The 19,338-nt window shown below is 42.8% G+C and overlaps 1 protein-coding gene across 1 annotated transcript; it reads right to left on the bottom strand.

The window, feature by feature from the left end:
* Positions 1–2,263: 2,263 nt before the first annotated feature.
* Positions 2,264–18,358, bottom strand: GLOD5 (glyoxalase domain containing 5). The gene is made up of 4 exons (XM_004690008.1): positions 18,266–18,358; positions 14,048–14,185; positions 3,259–3,414; positions 2,264–2,414 (listed from the first exon to the last, which is right to left on the bottom strand). The coding sequence occupies exons 1-4, from the start codon at positions 18,326–18,328 to the stop codon at positions 2,289–2,291; spliced, it is 483 nt and encodes a 160-aa protein (XP_004690065.1). The 5' UTR covers positions 18,329–18,358; the 3' UTR covers positions 2,264–2,288.
* Positions 18,359–19,338: the final 980 nt, after the last annotated feature.

The raw sequence follows: 19,338 nt of genomic DNA, 5'->3' as shown, positions 1-19,338 counted from the left end.
CCCATTCATCTGCTGATTAACATTTTAGTTGTTTTCATTTTCCCCCTGTTATAGAAAGCCTGAAATTTACAAACTTATTTTTCTTTCTCTGCACATACATGTGAAAGAGTTTCTCTAGAGACAGGGTTATCAACCCAACTACCCATCCACCTACCCACCCATTCGTTCATCAACCCACCTGCTGCCCTCTCTCCATCCTCCCTTCCTCCCTCTCTCCTTCATTCCCTTCCTTCTTTCCACAAACATCTTTCTCCTGGCATAGAATATCTGGGTCCAAAGCAACCCATCTTTTAAAAATAGGCAAGAAACCTGATATAGTTTTTGGTAAGGTATTTTGCATGCTGAAACTAATTTTCTCATACTTCCACAGCAGCATTCTGGGGATCCCTAGAGCCTGAATGAATTACAATCTGGGAACTGTTTAGAGACCACAGCTCACAAGACTAGGGACTCCCTCACCTCAAGAGTCTCTCACACATACTCTTTCATCCATCAGTTATTCATTCAGGAAGCCATACTCTTCCTTTCTTCTTTGCCTGACTCATTTTCTGGTTCCTCCTCTGTATCAGAACTGTAACTGTCCGTGGATCTCTTCTCTAGTTGACACCTTCTTTCTTGGTGAATTCATGCAGTCTCTGTCTTCAAAATAGCTGCAGAATCAAACCACTTTTTATCCCCTGCCCTGCCAGCGTGGCACCTGCTCACCAGGACCACTGAAGTAGCCTCCAGCTCACTGTGTTCCTCTTTTGTGCTCACCTCTCAGTCTGTTCCCCTCACAGCAGCTGGAGGGAAACCATTAAATCCTAAGTCAACTCAAGGCTCTCCTCTGCTCACAACCCTCCCTCTGGTCACTCTCCTGTCACTCGGGGTAAAAGCAGGAGCCCTCCCCATGGCCCACGAGGCCCTCTACTTTCTGCCTCTGCACCTCTCCCACCTCACTCCTGCTGCTCCCCTTTACTTACTGCTCCCCTTTACTTACTGCTCTCCTCACACTTCCTTGCAAACACCAGCCACACTGGAGCTTCAGAACTTTGGCACTTGCTGTTATCTCTGCCTGGTATATGCCACCAGTTACTAGTGTAAGTCTTAGATCTGTACTCAAATGTCTCTTCAGTGAAGCTCCCCGAACATCCCACCACATACTAGAAACTACTGCAGTGATTTTTATCTGTACTCCCTCTTTTCCATGTTTCCTATTTCTCCAAAGCATTTATCATCCTCTAACATACTTCATATGTTCTTTACTTCATTTTATTTTCTATTGTTCTCACAATAATGACAGTTCCACAAACATAGATATGTTTATCTCTTCAACACTGTTTTTCTAATGCTTAGAACAGGGCCAGAGATACACTAGGTGCTAATATATGTCTATTGTTGACTGAGTAAATGGTGTGGTGATGGTAGGAACACAGAAATAGGAAATTGGTCCTTGCCTTGTCTACTTTGTCATCAGGAGTGTGGGACAACCTACCAAATGCAAAGATTGAAAATGCCAATACTGGGTCCTCCCTGGTGGCACAACAGGTTAAAGCACAGCACTATGAAGCTATCGCAGCCACTGCAATATGAATTTGATCCCTGGCCAGTGAGGAGAACCACATGGCACGGCAGACCTCTCCTGACACACCTGCTGCTCCCCTCAGCAGTGTATTTTGGTCAATCTGCTTGTTCTGCTCCCCACTCTGTCTCTGGTGAAGCCTCTCACCTCCCCACCTCTGGCCTGTATTCCAGCTCTGTATGTGTGAATAAATAAATCCTTGAAAATGTAAATACCCTGGGGGATGAGACCAGAGAAGGTGCTCAGGGGGGACTAGTGTTACCAAGGTTGGTCCTTGAAGATTTCATGGAAATAAGGGAGATCTTTGGGCCCAGTGAGGCCTATGAGGTAGAGGAAATAGTAGGCAGTACCTGGAAGGAGTGAAGTAAGTTCTAAAGGATGACAAAGACAGGCTCACTGACAAGGAGAAATCTGTCAGGGGCTTTGAATCCCAAGAAAATGACTCTGGAGTTACACCTTAGAAATGTCATACCTTGGTCACTGACCCGCCAAAAGCTCAGAAACACCAAGCCCCAAGCAAACACCCACACATAATGCCAAGACAAGAATAATGAAGAACACATAGTAACTGAGATGTAAGAATTTATTGGGGCAGCTTGGGTGGAAGACATTCAGTCATTTGGAACACTAAACCCAACTCAGCCCCCTGCCACCAGAATATGTGACGTGCCTACGAACACAGTCCTCAGAGTCTAACAGGAAACAGAATGGATAAGGGCAGCCCCATTCACGAGGAGATATAATTGGATACCTCAATCAGGTTTCTGTCGGGGTCTCGGAAATAGATGGACATAATGGGCCCTTTCGCCCCAGTTCTCGGGACTGGACCCTCCTCAATGGGGATGTCACAAGCCTGAAGTGGGAGGAGAAGAAAAAAGTCATTCATACAGGTCCATGTGTGAGACCAAAATTTAATTCCCTTGAAGTGACCTGGAAGATGATGGTCTTTCTGACCTTATATACCATTCTTCCCTCCATCACTCTGCTCCACACCTTTATCAGCTGTGTGGCCTTGGACAGAGTACCTAAAAACCGCAGAACAGGCAGATCAACGAAGTACACTGCTGAGGGGAGCAGTGGGTGGGTCAGGAGAGGTCTGCCAGTTATGTGGGTCACCTCTGGGCGGGGTATCAAACTCATGCTGTAGTAGCTTTAGCTTCTCAGTGCTGTGATTTGACCCGCTGCGCCACCAGGGAGGGCCCCCCAACTCATATTCTTAACTTCTATGTTTCACCTGCTATGTTTCCAAAACAGACTTTTTCATGGATACTTTCCAAAGAGTCCTGGATATTTACACAGAATATATTCAAGACCTTAGTCTGTGTTTCCCAAAAGGAGAATCAGTGTCCCCTTTACATGAAATCACTTTAAATGTTACAGGACCATCAGAATTAATAACAGGAGGGTTTCCCTGGTGGCACAAGGGTTATCAGCCACTGCAGCATGAGTTCCATCCCCCACCAGGGAACTGACTCACATGGCGCAGCAGACCTCTCCTATCTCCCCCGCCACCCCTCCCCTAAACCCCTCAGATTTGTACTTCAGTAGATCTGCCTGTCCTACTCCCCACTCTGTCTCTGGTGAATCCTGTCACCACACCTCCCCCACCCGCCTCCTGCACCACTGGCCTATACCCCAGTTCTTGTTATGCACAACTAAATAAAAATAAATATTGAAAAAATAGGAATATAACTCACCTTGAGGTGCTGGATCATATCCTCCAGGGGCACTTCTGTGATCAGACAGATGTCCAGAGAGCCTGGAATTGGGTGAGCAGCTTTGGGTTCAAATTCCTGTCCCACCTCGTGGAGGTTAAATTTCTGGTCTCCAAAACATAATGCTTTCCGGTCTCCCTATTGGGGAGAGAAAAACACCTAGAATGAAACCTCCAATATGAGTGTGAGATTAAACACAAAGCACTTCCCCACCACCACCACCACCACCTACCCCAATAAGGTTAAAAATAAGATCAGGGCTTTTCATGAAAAGCAATAGCCCCTTGCTCCACCTCAGTCTCATTCCCTGCAGGCAACCGTTTTCAATGTGTGTATTTATTTTTCTTGGAAATTTTTTCCATATCTTCAAATAATATGCTTATATTATCCATGGCAGAGACAGCAATTTGGCTACTTAATATAAATCTCTCTCTCTCTCTCTTTTTTTCTTAAGCATACATACATAACACTAATTTCAGTGTGGTCCATTGTGTGCCCTGCTTTAAAAAACCTACATTTCTGGGTTCTCCCTCATGGAGCAATGGATTAAAGCACAGCACTACTAGCTTTGGCACATGTTCGATCCCCAAACGAGGAGGTGACCGACATGGCACAGCAGACCTCTCCTCTCTTGCTGGCTGCTCCACTCAGCAGTGTATTTCAGTAGTCTGCCTGTTCTGCTCCCCACTCTGTCTCTGGTGAATCGTCTCACCACCCTTGCACCTCTGGCCTGTACCCCAGTTCTGTATGCTTAAACAAATATATCTTTTTTTTTTAAATGACATTTCCCAGCATTCCTTGTTGGTAGACAACCTAATATGGACCAAAAGATAAAATGTAAGCAGAACTTGTGGCTAGAGCTTCTGGGAACCACCTGCCCTACTTAGCTGGCACATATTTTTTACATCATTCTTCATTTTGTGCATTTTTTCATCTCGATTGTAATCCCTGTGGACTTAATTCCCACCACTGATCATGTGCCATCACCATAGTCCTGTGCACTCTTCCCCCCTCCCCCATTTTGATCCCATCTCCACCCCTGTAAAATGTCTCTGGTTTATAGTTCATTGTTTTTCATATTTTCTTTATTCCAGTTGTTTTTTCTTTTTTTTTTTTTTCTGGTCCCTTATGCTCCTGCTATGAGTGAAATAATCCGGTATTTTTCTTTTTTCTTTATGGCGGATTTCAGTTAGCATGATCCCTTCCAACTCCATCCATGTTGCTGTAAAAGGCATGAGTGTATCTTTTTTTATTGCTGAGTAATATTCCATTTGTGTACCACATCTTTTTAATCCAGTCATCTATTTTTGGCAACATGGGTTGATTCCACATCTTCCCTATTGTAAATGGAGCAACAATAAACATGGGGTGCAGGTGTCCTTTTGAGTCAAAGTTTTTGCATTCTTTGGGTAGATATCTGAGTCATATGGAAGCTCCATTTTTAGCAGTTTGAGAAACCTCCAAACAGCTTTCCATAGTGGTTGTACCAGTTTGCATTCCCACCAGCAGTGTATTTCTCTCCACATCCTCACCAATATTTGTTGTTACTAGTTGTTTTAATATGTGCGTTCTCACTGGTGTGAGATTGTATCTCTTTGTGGTTTTAATTTGCATCTCTCTTATTACAAGTGATGTTGAATATTTTTTCATATGCCTGTTGGCTGTCTGCATTTCCTCTTTGGAGAAGTGTGTCCTTAGCACTTCTGCCCATTTTTTGATGGGGTTGTTCATTTTATTTTTGTTGAGTTTAATCAGCTCTCTGTATATCTTTGTGATCAGTCCTTTGTCATTAGTATTATTTGCAAAAATTTTCTCCCAATTAATACAGTGTCTCTTTGTTTTGATTTGTAATGTCGCCTTTGCTGTAAAGAAGCTCTTTAACTTGATGTAGACCAAGCTGTTTATCTTTTCCTTCAGTATCCTTGCTTTGGTTGATGTATCCTTAAAGACGTTACTGAGGTGTATGTCATGTAGTGTTTTGCCCACCTTTTCATGTAGATATTTTATGGTTTCAGTTCTTATGTCTAGTTCTTTAGTCCATTTCAGGTTGGTTTTTGTGCATGGTGTGAGGTAGTAATCTAACTTCATTTTTTTTTTTGCACATAGCAACCTAGTTTTCCCAGCACCATTTGTTGAACAAGCTTTCTTTGTTCCATTGTATGTTCTTTGCTCCTTTGTGAAAGATTATCTGTCTATAAGCCTGTGAGCTTATATCTGGGCTTTCTATTCGAATCCACTGGTCTGTATGTCTGTTCTTGTTCCAGTACCATGCAGTTTTGATTATTATGGCTTTGTAGTATAGCTTGAAGTCTGGGAGTGTGATACCTCCATTCTCTTTCATTTTAGTCAGGAGAGTTTTGGCTATTTGAGGTTTTTTGTAGTTCTATATAAATCTCATCAATATTTGTTCTATTTCTTTGAAGAATGTCATTGAAACTTTTATTGGGATAACATTAAATCAGTATATCGCTTTTGGTAGGATGGCCATTTTAATTCTCCTGGTCCATGAGCAGAGGATGTCTTTCCATTCCTTTGTGTCTCCTAGTATTTCTTTTAACAGTGTTTTATAATTTTCTTTATATAGATCTTTTACCTCTTTTGTTAGGTTTATTCTCAAGTATTTGGGTTTTTTTTCCTTTCAATTGTAAAGGGGATGGGTTTTTTGATTTCCACTTCTTCTGATTGGTTGTGTATAGGAAGGCTACTAACTTTTGTGTGTTGATTTTATATCCTGCTACCTCACTAAACTGGTTAATTGTTTTGATTAGTTTTTCTATGGAATTTTTAGGATTTTCCAATGTAAATTATCATATCATATGCAAATAAAGATAGTTTTACTTCTTCTTTCCCTATTTGGATTCCTCGTATGCCCTTTTCCTGTCTTATTGCTCTGGCTAGGACTTCCTGTATTAGTTGGAGAGCAGTGGTGATAGTGAACATCCTGATCTTAAAGGAAAGGCTTTCAACTTTTCTCCATTGAGGATAATAATATTGGCTGTGGGTTTGCCATATATGGCTTTTATTATGTTGAGGTATGTTTCTTATATTCAAAGGATTTTGAGGGCCTTAAACTGTGTCAAACGCCTTTTCTGCATCTATTGATAGGATTATATGGTTTTTATTTTTCTGTCAGTTGATATGATGGATTACGTTAATTGATTTTTGGATGTTGATTCATCCTGGGATAAAGCCAACTTGGTCGTGGTGTATTATTCTTTTAATGCATTGTTGGATTCTTATTGCTAAGATTTTCTTGAGGATTTTTGTGTCAGTGTTCATTAGGGAAATTGGTCTGAAGTTTTCTTTTTTGTGTTGTCTTTGTTAGGTTTTGGTAATAGTGTGATGTTGGCTTCATAGAAAGTATTTGGCAGTTTTCCTTTTTTCTTAATTTTTTAAATGAGTTTGTGCAGAATGGGCACTAGTTCATTTCTGAATCCAGAAGAGATGGACAAATTCTTGCAAGTCTACAATCATCCAGAGCTAGATAAAGAATAAATAGAACAAATAAACAGGCCAGGTAAAATTCATTTGTAAATTCATCTGGTCCTGGGCTTTTACTCTTGGGGAAGGCTTTAACTACTGCTTCAATTTCACTGCTTGTAATTGGCCTGTTTAGTTGTTCTATGTCTTCTTTATCTAGCTTCAGATGATTGTAGACTTGTAGGAATTTGTCCATCTCTTCTAGATTGGTGAACTAGTTTGCATATAGCTGTTCATAGTAGTCTCTGATTGTTCTTTTGATTTCTTCTGTATCTGTTTTAATTTCTCCTCTTTCATTTATGATCCTGTTTATTTGTGCTTTCTCCTGTTTTTTTTCTTTGTGAGCCTGGCTAGGGGTTTGTCTATCTTATTTACTTTTTCAAAGAACCAACTTTTGTTTTCATTAACTGTTTGGATTGTTTTCCTAGCTTCTATTTCATGTATTTCTGCTTTGACTTTTATCATTTCCTGTCTTCTACTGGCATTTGGGTTATTTTATTGTTCTTTTCCCAGTTATTTAAGGTGGGAGATTAGGTTGTTTCTTTGACTTGTTTCTTGTTTCTTTATGTGAGCCTGTATTGCTATATATTTTCCTCCTATAACTGCTCTTAATGTGTCCCATAAGTTTTGGAGAGTTGTATCCTCATTATCATTCTTCTCAAGGTATTTTTAAATTTCTTCCTTGATGTCCTCATTGATCCAATGGTCCTCCAGTAGTGTGGGTTTCGATCTCCACGAGGTGGTGGGTTTCTTGCATTCTTCATATGGTTTATTTCCAGTTTGATTCCTTCATGGTCAGAAAAGATAGTTGGTATTACTTCAGTCTGAGTGTATCTATTGATATTTGTCTTGTGTCCCAGTATGTGATCAATCCTTGAGAATGATCCATGTCATTTGAGGAAAACTCAGATTTTTGGGGGTGCAGTGTTCTAGAGATGTGTTAGACCCATGAGGTCTAGGTCCTTGTTTAGAGCATTAGTGTCCTTGCTATTTTTTGTCTTGTTGATCTGTTCATTGTTGAGAGTGGTGCATTGTAGTCTCCTACTACATACATATTTTCTCTGATATGCGTTTTCATAGATGACAATAGTTTCCTGATATGTTTTGGTGCTCCTTCATTTGGTGCATATACGTTGATGAGTGTCCATGTCTTCTTGCTGTATTGTCCCCTTAATCATAATGTAGTGACTTTCTGTGTCTCTTTAAACCTTTTTTAGTTTGAAATCTATTTTATTTGATATAAGAGTAGCTGTTCCTGCCTTCTTTTTTGGTCTGTTTGTTTGTAGGATTGTTTTCATCCTTTTACTTTCAATCTATTGTTATCCTTAGTAGTTAGATGTGTTTCCTGGAGACAGCAGAAGGTTGGATTCTGTTGTTTTTTTTTTTTTCTAAAGATTTATTTATTTGTACATACAGAACTGGGGTACAGGCCAGAGACTCAGGGGCAGTGAGAGACTTCACCAGAGACAGAGTGGGGAGCAGAACAGGCAGATCAACGAAGTACACTGCTGATGGGAGCAGCGGGCGGGCCAGGAGAGGTCTGCCACGCCATGTGGTCACCTCCGGGGCAGGCGGGAATCGAACTCATGCGGAAGTGGCTTTAGCTTCTCAGTGCTGTGCTTTAACCCACTGCACCACCAGGATTCTGTTTTTTAAACCAGCCTGCAACTCTGTGTCTTTTTATTTGCTGAGTTTAATCCATCTAGAGTTAATGTTGATACATTGGCACCTGTATTTATCATTTTGTTTTTCTTTTTGTGTTTTTATTCCTTGTTTTTATCTGTTCTTTTTTTTTTTTAAAGATTATTTATGTATGCATACAGAACTGGGGTACAGGCCAGAGGTGCAGGGGCAGTGAGAGGCTTTACCAGAGACAGTGGGGAGCAGAACAGGCAGATCGATGAAGCACACTGCTGAGGGGAGCAGCGGGCAGGTCAGGAGAGGTCTGCTGTGCCATGTGGTCACCTCCGGGGCAGGGACCGAACTCTCACTGAGGTGGCTGTGGCTAGCTTACAGTGCTGCGTCCTAACCCATTGGGCCAGGGAGGGCTGTTTTTATCTGTTCTTATTCATCCCTCTGTTGGTTTTGGCTTAAGGACTTCTTGTAGTATTTTTTGGAGTGGGGGTTTCATTGTGACAAAATTGTGGACTTCTGACAAAGTCCTTATTATTTCTTCATAAAAGAAGGAGAGCTTCACAGGATAAATTATTCTTGATTGGTATTTGATGTCTTGGAGTTTGTTGAATATGTCCCTCCACTCTCTTCTTTCCCTTAGTGTTTCTTCAGAGAAGTCTGATGTCAGCCTGATTGGTTTTCCTTTATAGGTTATTTGTTTCTTCCCTCTTGTCAATCTCATCATTTTTTTCTTTGTCTTGGATTCTTGGGAGCTTTACTATGATGTGTCTTGCTGTATTTCTCCTTTCATCATGGCAGTTTGGTGTTCTCACTTGTATGTTCATTTTCATCTTCTTCATAATAGGGAAATTCTCTTCAATTGTCTCTATGAATATTTTCTCGATTCCTTGGCCTTTCTCCTCACCTTCTGGGAGACCTATGACTCTGATATTTCCTTTCCTCATGGTGTCAGATAGCTCTAGGAGTGTTTCTTCATTCCTTTTCCTTTTTAATCCTCTTTCCTTTTCTGTTTTGATTCTCTTTATTTCTGTGTCTTCAAGGTTGCTGATTCATTCTTCCATTTCATCAATTCTGCTTTTCCCAGAATTCTTTAGCTCCTCCAATAGTCTCTTAATCTTCTACATTCCTTTTATTTCCTTTTCTAAGCTCTCGTTTTCATTCTTCAGTTCATTGATTATTTGTTCCATATATTTTTTTTTCCTTTTCATCTTCTTTATGTTTGTTAATCATAATTCTAAAATCTCTGTCTGACAGGATGAGCAGTTCGTTTATATCTTTGTTGATTTCTGGTGATTGATCTTTCTGTGGTGAATTTTCCCCAGTGGGCTTGCTTGGGTACTTGTGTTTTTTCTTCTCCCGTCATTCGTTTCCTAATGCTTTCTATGTGTTAAGACACTGTGTTGCTAGTATTGGCTGGCATTTCTTCTGGGTGCTCCTGTGGTGGCTGAGGACTGGTACTCAGACCAGGTCAAAGACTAATGCACCAATCCTCCACAAGGGCGATGGTGGTGAGTCTGAGTGCCATATCTGGTAACACCCTCCCTCTGTGTTTCCACTGTTCTAACGGGGGAGGGTGGTGAGATTCCTAGCTTGTGATTGTGACTGGGGGATGCACATTCTTGTTGGCATTGATCTCTCTGTTGCCTGATTTCATAGAGGGGCTTTGTGCTTTTGTTGGCAGTGGCTCCACCCCTGGCCTGGTTTCCAATTTGTATAAGGTACTATGTGCTAATAGTGGCAGCTTTGCCACTGTCCAACTTGTAGTTATGACCAGGGCTGTGTGCTGCCCGTTACTGCAGGGTATCCCTGCCTGTTCCAGCAAGCTGCAGCCACGCCCTGCTGTTCTTCCAGCTAATGGCTGGGAGTTGAGTGCAGGCTGTCAAACCCTGCCTGCCACCTGAGGTCCAGGCGCCCCATTCACTGCAGAGTCCTGCCTGTTTCAGCAGCAAAGGAGCACCTTGGCCAAGGCTGACGCTGGGTGTTGTGGGCTGGCTTCCACTCCCTGCCTGGCTGCCACTGTGAGAGAATCACCTGCTCAAGGCAGGAGCGCTGCTGCCCTGCCTCCGGCTGTGTCAGGGAACAGGGTGATCATGCGGGCTGTGGGCAGGCTCCTGCCCTGCCCCCAGAGATGACCAGAAGGCTGTCTTATCCTTCCCACAGGTCTCACCCCCATGGGTCTGCAGTAGTCCCGCTCCCCTCCACACAAATCAACCTGCTGACCTTTGTTTCTCCCCCTGGGGCTTTCAGATGTTTCAGCTTTCCCCAGTTGCTTTCAGGTTTTTCCTCCTCCTTTTCTTTCCTTGGTCAAGGTGTTCCATGTTTGTAGGTGGGGATGTAGATATTGACCTGGGCCTGGTCAGTATCTCCCACATGTTTCTTTTTCTGTTTCTTTCACCTTCCTCCTGCCTCCCCTGGTTGGTCAATCCTGTTCAAAACTTCTGAGTCTTGGCTGGAGTTTGTTATAGTTTCTCTTATTTACTATAACCAGGAGAGCACTTAATCCCAGCGACTCTTTGTGGCCATATTGATGACATCCCCCGCTGGCACACTTTGCCCTTTTCCTTTCCCCCCTCTCCAAGTCACTGCTGGAGTCCTGGCCTATTTCTGGAATTGATGAATGAGAGAAAAAGAAAACTATCTTGTTTAACTCACAGTATGGATTTTCTTTGTGTCCCCAGACAGTCTGGTTTTCTACCATTTGCTTTTTTTTTTTTTTTTTGCATTAAACAAAAAAGGTCATTGTTTTACATTCCTGTTCATTCTGTGACTTCTGTGACGGTGTAAGACTTCTCCACTTAGGGCCCTCCTTGGTAGAGCAATGGATTAAAGCACAGCACTTGGAAGCTAGCTGCAGCAGCTTCAACAAGTTTGATCCCCAGCCAGGGAGCTGACCCACATGGTGCTGCAGACCTCTCCTGTCTCGCCTGCTGGCCCCCTCAGCAGTTTATTTCACCAATCTGTCTGTTGTGCTTCCCACTCTGTCTCTGGTGAATCTTCTCACCCCTCTCCCGCACCACTGACCTATACCCCAGCTCTGTATACATACATAAATAAAATCTTTAAAAAATAAAAATATAATAAAAAGAAAAAATATTTCTCCACTGAGCCATGCTCACTGGTAGCTCTCCCACTATCAGAACACCCATAATCTTCCACCATCGTCCATTGTGCTCTCCCTGCTTCCACATTCTCACCCCTCTCATCCTGGATGACTCGGATCTTTGATCAGCTTTCAAGAGCTGGTTTGAAAGTTTGTCTTTGTCTTGTCTTAAACATTTTCTATCCTCTTCCTGCTATGATAAGTGAAATCTACATTACTACCATTCCAAAAAGAATTCCATCATAATTTGGTTCCTCATACCTTTATGTTCTGACAGTTCAACTAACTGCAATTAGTATTTCATTGACACTACTATCCTTCTTTTCCCGTAGTCTCCTTCCCTGTGCCCCTTTTTTTTCTACCTTTTCCTTTACATTTTTATTTCTTTTGTTTATATCCCTTGATTGCTACCATCCATTTTATCAGAAGATGAATTTATGCCACTTGAATGCTAGTCCAGCTGAGTATAGAATTCGAGGTTGCAGGGGCCTCCCAGGTGGCCTGGGGGTTAAGTCTCTGCTCTATAATTGCTAAGGCCTGAGTTCCATCCCAGCCAGAGAGCCAAGCCACATGCACAGCAAAACTGCTCCTGTCTTGCCTGCTGCTCCCCTCAGCAGTGTTCCTCAGTCAGCCTGTTCTGATCCCCACTCTGTTTCTGGTGAATCCTCGCACCTCCCACAACTCTGGCTTGCACCCCAGTTTTCCTACACAAAAATAAAATTAACAAAAAAGAATTTAAGGTTGCAGGTGATCTTCCCATGTACATTTAATTATGTTGATTCATTGTTTTCCTGAATCTGATGCTATTGATAAAAATCCTGATGTTAATCTGTTGTTCATTCTTTTATAATGACACATCTATCCTCTACTGCTGCTTTCAGGCCTTTTTTTTTTTTTTTTTTGATCCAGGATGTACTAAAATTTTATTTCACTGTGTCCAAGTACAGGGAGTTCAGTTACTATATGCCTCATTACCATCACTGGCCCACGCAAGTGCCCTCTCTAGTTTTATTTATGCATTTATGCTTTTCTCCATTCCTGCCCCCACTGCAGGTGATCATTATAATGTGTTTGATGTGCAGCCTTTGGTTTTTGTGAATTTTTATAAAACGTGTGTTATATATTTGTGTGTATGTTTTAAATGGTACCAGGCTGAAGACTTGATTCTGTTTCTTCATTTTTCACTCAGCATGATATATTTTCTAAATAATATGTTTATTTTTACATCATTTTGTGCTTTTTCCCAGCTCAGTTGTAATCCCCGTGGGCTTCCCATCACGAAATCACCCATGTGCCATCACCGTGGTCCAGTGCACTTCCCTGTGCTCCCCCACTTTTGATCCCATTCCCCACTCCACCCCCATAAAATGTCTCTGGTATATAGTTGTTCATTATTATTTTTCCCCTGGTCCTTTATCAGCATGATCTTTTAAACACATGCCCATCTTGCTGTGTATGTATCCAGTCTGATTTTGCATAATTCTATTTTTATGCCTAGTGTTGCATGTAAATTTAGAAATTTTTACAATTTCACAGAATCTTTCAATTTAAGACATATTATACATCTTTGCACTTTTTCAGTTGTCTTGAATTCTCAAGGGTGATATTTGATCTCTGGAACCCTCCTCTTTTCTTTGTATTTCTCTTGGTGTCTTATTTATTTATTTATTTATTTATTTATTTCCAGTTCTGAACTGGATTGATCATTCTCTAGGTATCTTGCTGAAATCTTCTTCTTGAGGAACACTGTGTCCTGACTTTAATGTCTTCCTTATTCTTGGCTTAATCACTTATTTTGATGTAGCATGCTTTCAAGTTCCTTTATTGTCATCTGGTCTCTGATGTGACTTGGGAAATCTGAAACCTGTGTATTTCTTTTCCCTTTGTTGAACTTCTTTTCTTTTTTTTTTTTTCTTAAAGATTTATTTATTTATTCGTACAGAACTGGGGTACAGGCCAGAGATGCAGAGGGTGAGAGGATTCACCAGAGACAGAGTTGGGAGCAGAACAGGCAGATCAACTAATTACACTGCTGAGGGAGCAGCGGGCGGGCCAGGAGAGGTCTGCCGCGCCATGTGGTCACCTGCGGGGCAGGCGGGTATCGAACTCATGCAGAAGTGGCTTTAGCTTCTTTATGCTGTGCTTTAACCCGCTGTGCCACCAGGGAGGGCCCCGAACTTCTTTTCTTTTTAACCTCTCTGGAGGCTCTTAAGATACTCATTTTCACTCTGATGTTTTATAATTTCATCAAAACATATCTAAGTGTCATGTGCTGTATACTCAGTGAACCTTTTCCAAGTAAAAATTGGAAAGCTCTCTTGCATTACTTATATGGTAATTTCCTTCTCTCCCATTCCTCCATTTCCTTTCTGGAAGTCCCACTATCAGGGTTTGGAATCTCCTCCAACTGATGTTTTACAATTCTCTCATAAGGTTTTTGTTTTGTTGCTGTTAGTATTTGTTTGGAGTTAGGTTATTATCTTTTACTTTACCTGCAGGTTAGCACTTTATTATCTTTTACTTTACCTGCAGCTTAGCATTTGGAAAAGTGATTACCTTGAAAGTTATGACCTCCATGCCCAGGATCTTGGAATAAAACATGGTTGTGTCTTTAATGCTCTTTACTGTCATCACGATGTGGTCAAGTCTGTGGATGAGACATGGGGAAAGGGTCTGACTGCTGTCACTCCTTAACTAAAAAAAAAAAAAATTAAAAGAAAGATCAGAAGAGACCACACATGTTTCATATGCAAGTTTCCTGTTTCCTTCTTCTCACCTTCCCAGTACTATACTTATTCCTTACCATCATTCCAGAAGGAAACTTCAGCGGAGTAATTTCTTTAGAAAGATGTATTTATTTATGTGTAGAAAAACTGGGGTGTAGGCCAGAGGTGTGGGGGTTGAGAGACAAAGTGGGGAGCAGAACAGGAGGATCTACTGAAATACACTGCCGAGAGGAGCAGCAGGAGGGTCAGGAGAGGTCTGCTGTGCCACGTGGGTCAGCTCACAGGCCAGGGATCCAACTCAGGCCTTGGTAGCTGTCAATAGCTTGATAGTGCTGAGACTTAACCCTTGCACCACTAGGGAGGCCTACTCTTTGTCCTCATTTCTGATTCTAGTTGTTTCTCTTAGTGTCTTTGCTCTTTCTCCTTGGGTGTTTTCTCCTTATTTTTTTTAAAGATTTATTTATTTACACATAAAAGAACTGGGGTAGAGGCCAGAGGTTCTGGGGTTGAGAGGATTCATCAGAGACAGAATGGGGAGCCCAACGGGTGTATCTACTGAAATACACTGCTGAGGGGTGCAGGGGGGCTGGGCAAGACAGGAGAGGTTTGCCATGCCATGTGGTCAGCTCCTCACATTGCAGTGGCTGCGGATAGCTTCATTGTGCTGTGCTTTAACCCTTTGTGCCACCAGGGAGGGCTCCCTTCAGTGGAGTCTTATTGTCCATGTGTGGATTCACAAAAGTCCATGTGTCTGCTATGACAGTTTACTTGTTCTTGTTCTCTTTCTAGAAGGATGGAGGCAAAGATTAGGGGAGTGGAGACCAAGACCAACCCTTTCTCCTCCCACAAGTAGTTCTTGTTTTCTCCAAGCTGGATACCTCTCGCTCTCTTTTTTTAAAGATGTATTTTATTTATTCATGCATACCAGAGCTGAGGTGTAAGCCAGAGGTGTGGGGGTGAATGCATTCACCAGAGACAGAGTGGGGAGCAAAACAGGCAGACTGACTGAAATCCACTGCCAAGGGGACAGCAGGCGAGAAAAGAGAGATCTGTTGCACCATGTGGATCAGCTCCTTGGCTGGGATCAGATTCAGGCCTTAGTGGTTACAAACTGAGACTTAACCCCTATGCCACTGAATTCATCTGTTTCATAAGAAGTGACAAGACACACAGAGGAGGTCCATCCCTGCAAGTACAGCCCTCCATTGGCCAGTTAACCCAGTCCTCTTCACTCCCTCTCTTCAGCCATGATCACAGAGGATAGGAGAAGAAGGGAGGGTCTCAGAGCTGTGCACGTGTGTTTCGAGTCCATCCTGGCACGAAATGGGACAGTACTTCTCCCTCTCTTACTTCTCACCCTGGGTATACTTCCCATCAAATCTTTCTCTTGACTTGTGTTCTTTAATAATTTACATATTTATGTTACATCTGTTGTACGACTATAAGGTGCTATAGTCTGGCACTATAGATTGCAGGGTATAGTAGTTAAAAAAAAAACAATGTCAGGAGCCTTCCCTGGTGGTGCAAAGGGTAAAAGCGCAGCACTATGAAGCTAGCAGCAGCTGCTTCAGCTCAAGTTCGATCCCTGGCCAGGGAGCTGACCCACACGGGGCAGTAGACTTCTTCGTTCTCACCCGCTGCTCCCCTGAGCAGTGTATTTCAGTCAATCTACCTGTTCTGCTCCCCACTCTGTCTCAGGTGAATCCTCTCACCGCCCCTGCACCTCTGGCATGTACCTCAGTTCTGTAAGCATAAATAAATAAATCTTAAAAAAAAAACCTCACAAAGTCAGAAGTCTTCCTGGTAGAATATGGGGTTAAAGCACAGCACTATGAAGCAATCCACAGCCACTACACTGCAGCACAAGTTAGATCCCCGGCCAGGGAGCTGACCCACATGATGCAGCAGACCCCTCCTGTCTCGCCTGCTGCTCCCCTCAGCAGTGGATTTCAGTCCACTTGCCTGTTCTGCTCCCCACGCTGTCTCTGGTGAATCTTCTCACCCCACCCCACACCCCAGCTCTTGTATGCATTATTATAATTAAAAACCCTAGTTAGTCTGAAATCAGACCAACATTTAATCTCTCTGTTTTGATTTCCCTGCTATAAAATGAGCATATTTTGTAAGACTGTTACTAACATTTTTAAAAAAGAGTTGTATTTTTTAGGGCTTAGAACAATGCCTGGCACATAACCAGTGCTATGGAGTTGATGATAATGATGCTGCTGACATCGTCATCTTGTTAAAATCCAGATTGCCCACCGTGACTCCCAGTGTCCACAGCTCTTCCATTGCATTTGAACTCCAAGTCACATTGTCCTTTTGACTGTTCCTCATGAAGTCCATTTTTGTGTCTTTAGCTTCAGAGTCTTTTGCACATGCCAGTATCTATGTCCCTGACTTCACTGGAGTAGAGATTTCTGTTTTGTTCTCCACAGTATCCTTAATAACTAGCACAAGTTCAACAGTATTTATCTATCTATTACAATAGTTAGTTCCAGTGTCTGGCATAAAGTCTGACTTCTATTTGTTCTATTCTGTTCTGTTCTAGTCTAGTTTATTTCTGCTCTACATAAATCCATTCAATTCCACCTTATGCTATTTTATCCCACTCCACTCCACTGTGTCCCATTGAAACCACTACACTTTATGCAAGTGATTTCACTGAACTCCAGCTTAAAAAATACAGTGATGGCCCTCCCTGGTGGCGCAGCGGGTTATAGCACTGCACTGAGAAGCTAAAGCCACTTCTGCATGAGTTCGATACCCGCCTGCCCCGGAGGTGACCATATGGCGCGGCAGACGTCTCCTGACCCGCCCGCTGCTTCCCTCAGCAGTGTACTTCGTCGATCTGCCTGTTCTGCTCCCCACTCTGTCTCTGGTGAAGCCTCTCACCACCCCTGAGCCTCTGGTCTGTACACCACTTCTGTATGTACAAATAAATAAATCTTAAAAAAAAATACAGTGATATCTTAATTTTCATGAGCATAGGAGGCATTATCAAATTTTCTGAGTTTTTCTATTGTCACATACCCAGAGTCTACAGAGACACAGGAACTGTAGAATAAGAAAATGACTGACATTTGGTCTCCATTGAAATAAAGTTGTATGTTAAAAAAAAAACTTACTCACCTTTTAATATCTCTAGGATCTGTAATAGCATCCCTTTTCAATCCTGGTGTCAGTAATTTATTTTTTTCTCTTATTTTCTTGAGAAAAAACAAAGTACTAATTTTTATTCTGTACAAAGGACAACTTTGGACACTGTTGATTTGCTTTTTCCTCCAGCAGTTTCTGCTGTTATCTTTACAAATTCCTTCCTTTTACTTCTTAGGGTTCAATTTTCTGTTCCTTTTCCAGTTTCACAATATGGAAGCTCAGGACACTGATTTTCAGGTTTTCTAATTCACACATTTACAACTATAAGGTTTTCCCGAGGCATGCTTTGACTGCATCATCCAATTTTGATAGTCTATTGGAAATCTACCCAACTTATTCATCCTATAATTCAGCGCCCTGTCAGCTCTGATTCATACCCCAAATTCCATTTTTTCAGATGGAGAGCTTCATCTTTAAAAATTAAAAAGTGAGCAGGGCTGGCTTTCTAAAGGAAGGGGAAGAAGATCAGTGTGGTTTAGTGAGAGTGAATGAAGCATAAGCAGGAAAAGAAGGCAAAGCTCAGATCACGCAAGGTTGTTGAAACAAGGTTAGGGAGGCTGGTTTGTAAAAGATGATCAAGGCAGAGCAATCATATAAAGCTTACTGCGTTCCAAGTCTTGTAGTAAGCACTATACAAAATATAGCCCATTTTTTCTCTCTCCAAACTTCCTCCCCTCCCCTAGGCATTTGAGCAGGGTCTTTTGTGTCCCTCTGCTGCCCTCTACTTGTCTTTAAAAAGAGGAAGAAAGAGTGGAAGGCAGAAAAATGGATGTCAGCACACCAGGAGAGCCCGCAGAGAAGGGAATCAGGTTACCAGGCCCAGACTGGGGGATGCCCAGCCTTGGTTTCAACACCCATGCCCCGTGTCCCTGGGACTAACCCCTTTCACCTGCTTTTCTGAAGTCCTGCTCCACATCCTGGCTGGAGGCCTGAAGGGCAGACAGCACAGCATGGAAGGCCAGGTGTCCTTGGCCCGGCCTCCAGACAACTCTCTGGCTCAGCGCCTGGAGATCAAGGGGCAAGAATGGGAGGGACACGTGCTCACAACTGCTGGTCGTGACAGCACAAGTACAAGGACGTGGCACAAAACTCAGGGCCTCTAATGTAAAGGTTGAAGGTGTGTCTTGGCCCGCCCGGGCTACCATAGCTGAGTATCGTGAAGCAGGGGATCTAGATAGCAGCAGTTTATTTCTCACAGTTCTGGAGGTTGGAAGTCAGAGGTCAGTTAAGTGGGTCTGATGGTGGCTCTGCTGTGTCTTCACATGATGGAGCAAAAGTGGAAGTTCTCCATTCTCTTCTTTCAAGAGACCCATTCGCACAATCTCATCTAACCCTAGTCACTTCGCAAAGACCCACCGTCTAATACCATCCCATTGGGGATTAGGGCTTTACCATGTGGATTGGGGTGGTGGGTCACAAACATTCGGTCCATGGCAAGGGATTACTTGGTAAGAACAAAAAAGATCACCCATCCCGAAGTTTGGGAGGATGCATTATTCTAGAGCATGAGGTCCCTGGCCTATTGAGGAGTGGGTCTCCAGAGCGTGAGATCTCTCATCTGTTTGGGAGTCTGGGTCCTGGTGTGACCTTAGCAGCTGTCAGAATTAGGGTATGACCAGTTGGGGTATGGCCACTCTGACTTATTATGAGTCTGTTTCCCAGCCAAGATCTCTAAGCTCATAGGTATTCTGTGTCCCAAGGTGCAATGTTTCCCAATTCTTTGGGGATGTGAGCTCCGCCCTCTTCCCCACTCCCACTCATCCCTCACCCCCCTCCCTCACCCTCAGCTGCTGGGGGTTATGGAACATCCAACAGCACCACTACTGTGCCTCTTATCCTGAGGTGACCCCCTCTCTCTTGAGGGTTACTGTCTAGCCTCTGGGGCATGTGATATTGTGGTTCTTGTTCCTAGAGACATACCCACAGACAGACACACAAATGCTCTAGCCCAGTCGTGTTGTT

The sequence above is a fragment of the Condylura cristata genome, unplaced genomic scaffold, assembly GCF_000260355.1.
Source record: "Condylura cristata isolate star-nosed mole 26May11 unplaced genomic scaffold, ConCri1.0 scaffold00027, whole genome shotgun sequence".
Classification (NCBI taxonomy): domain Eukaryota; kingdom Metazoa; phylum Chordata; class Mammalia; order Eulipotyphla; family Talpidae; genus Condylura; species Condylura cristata.
Note: the sequence above shows the minus strand (reverse complement) of the source record. Positions and strands in the feature narration are given on the sequence as shown.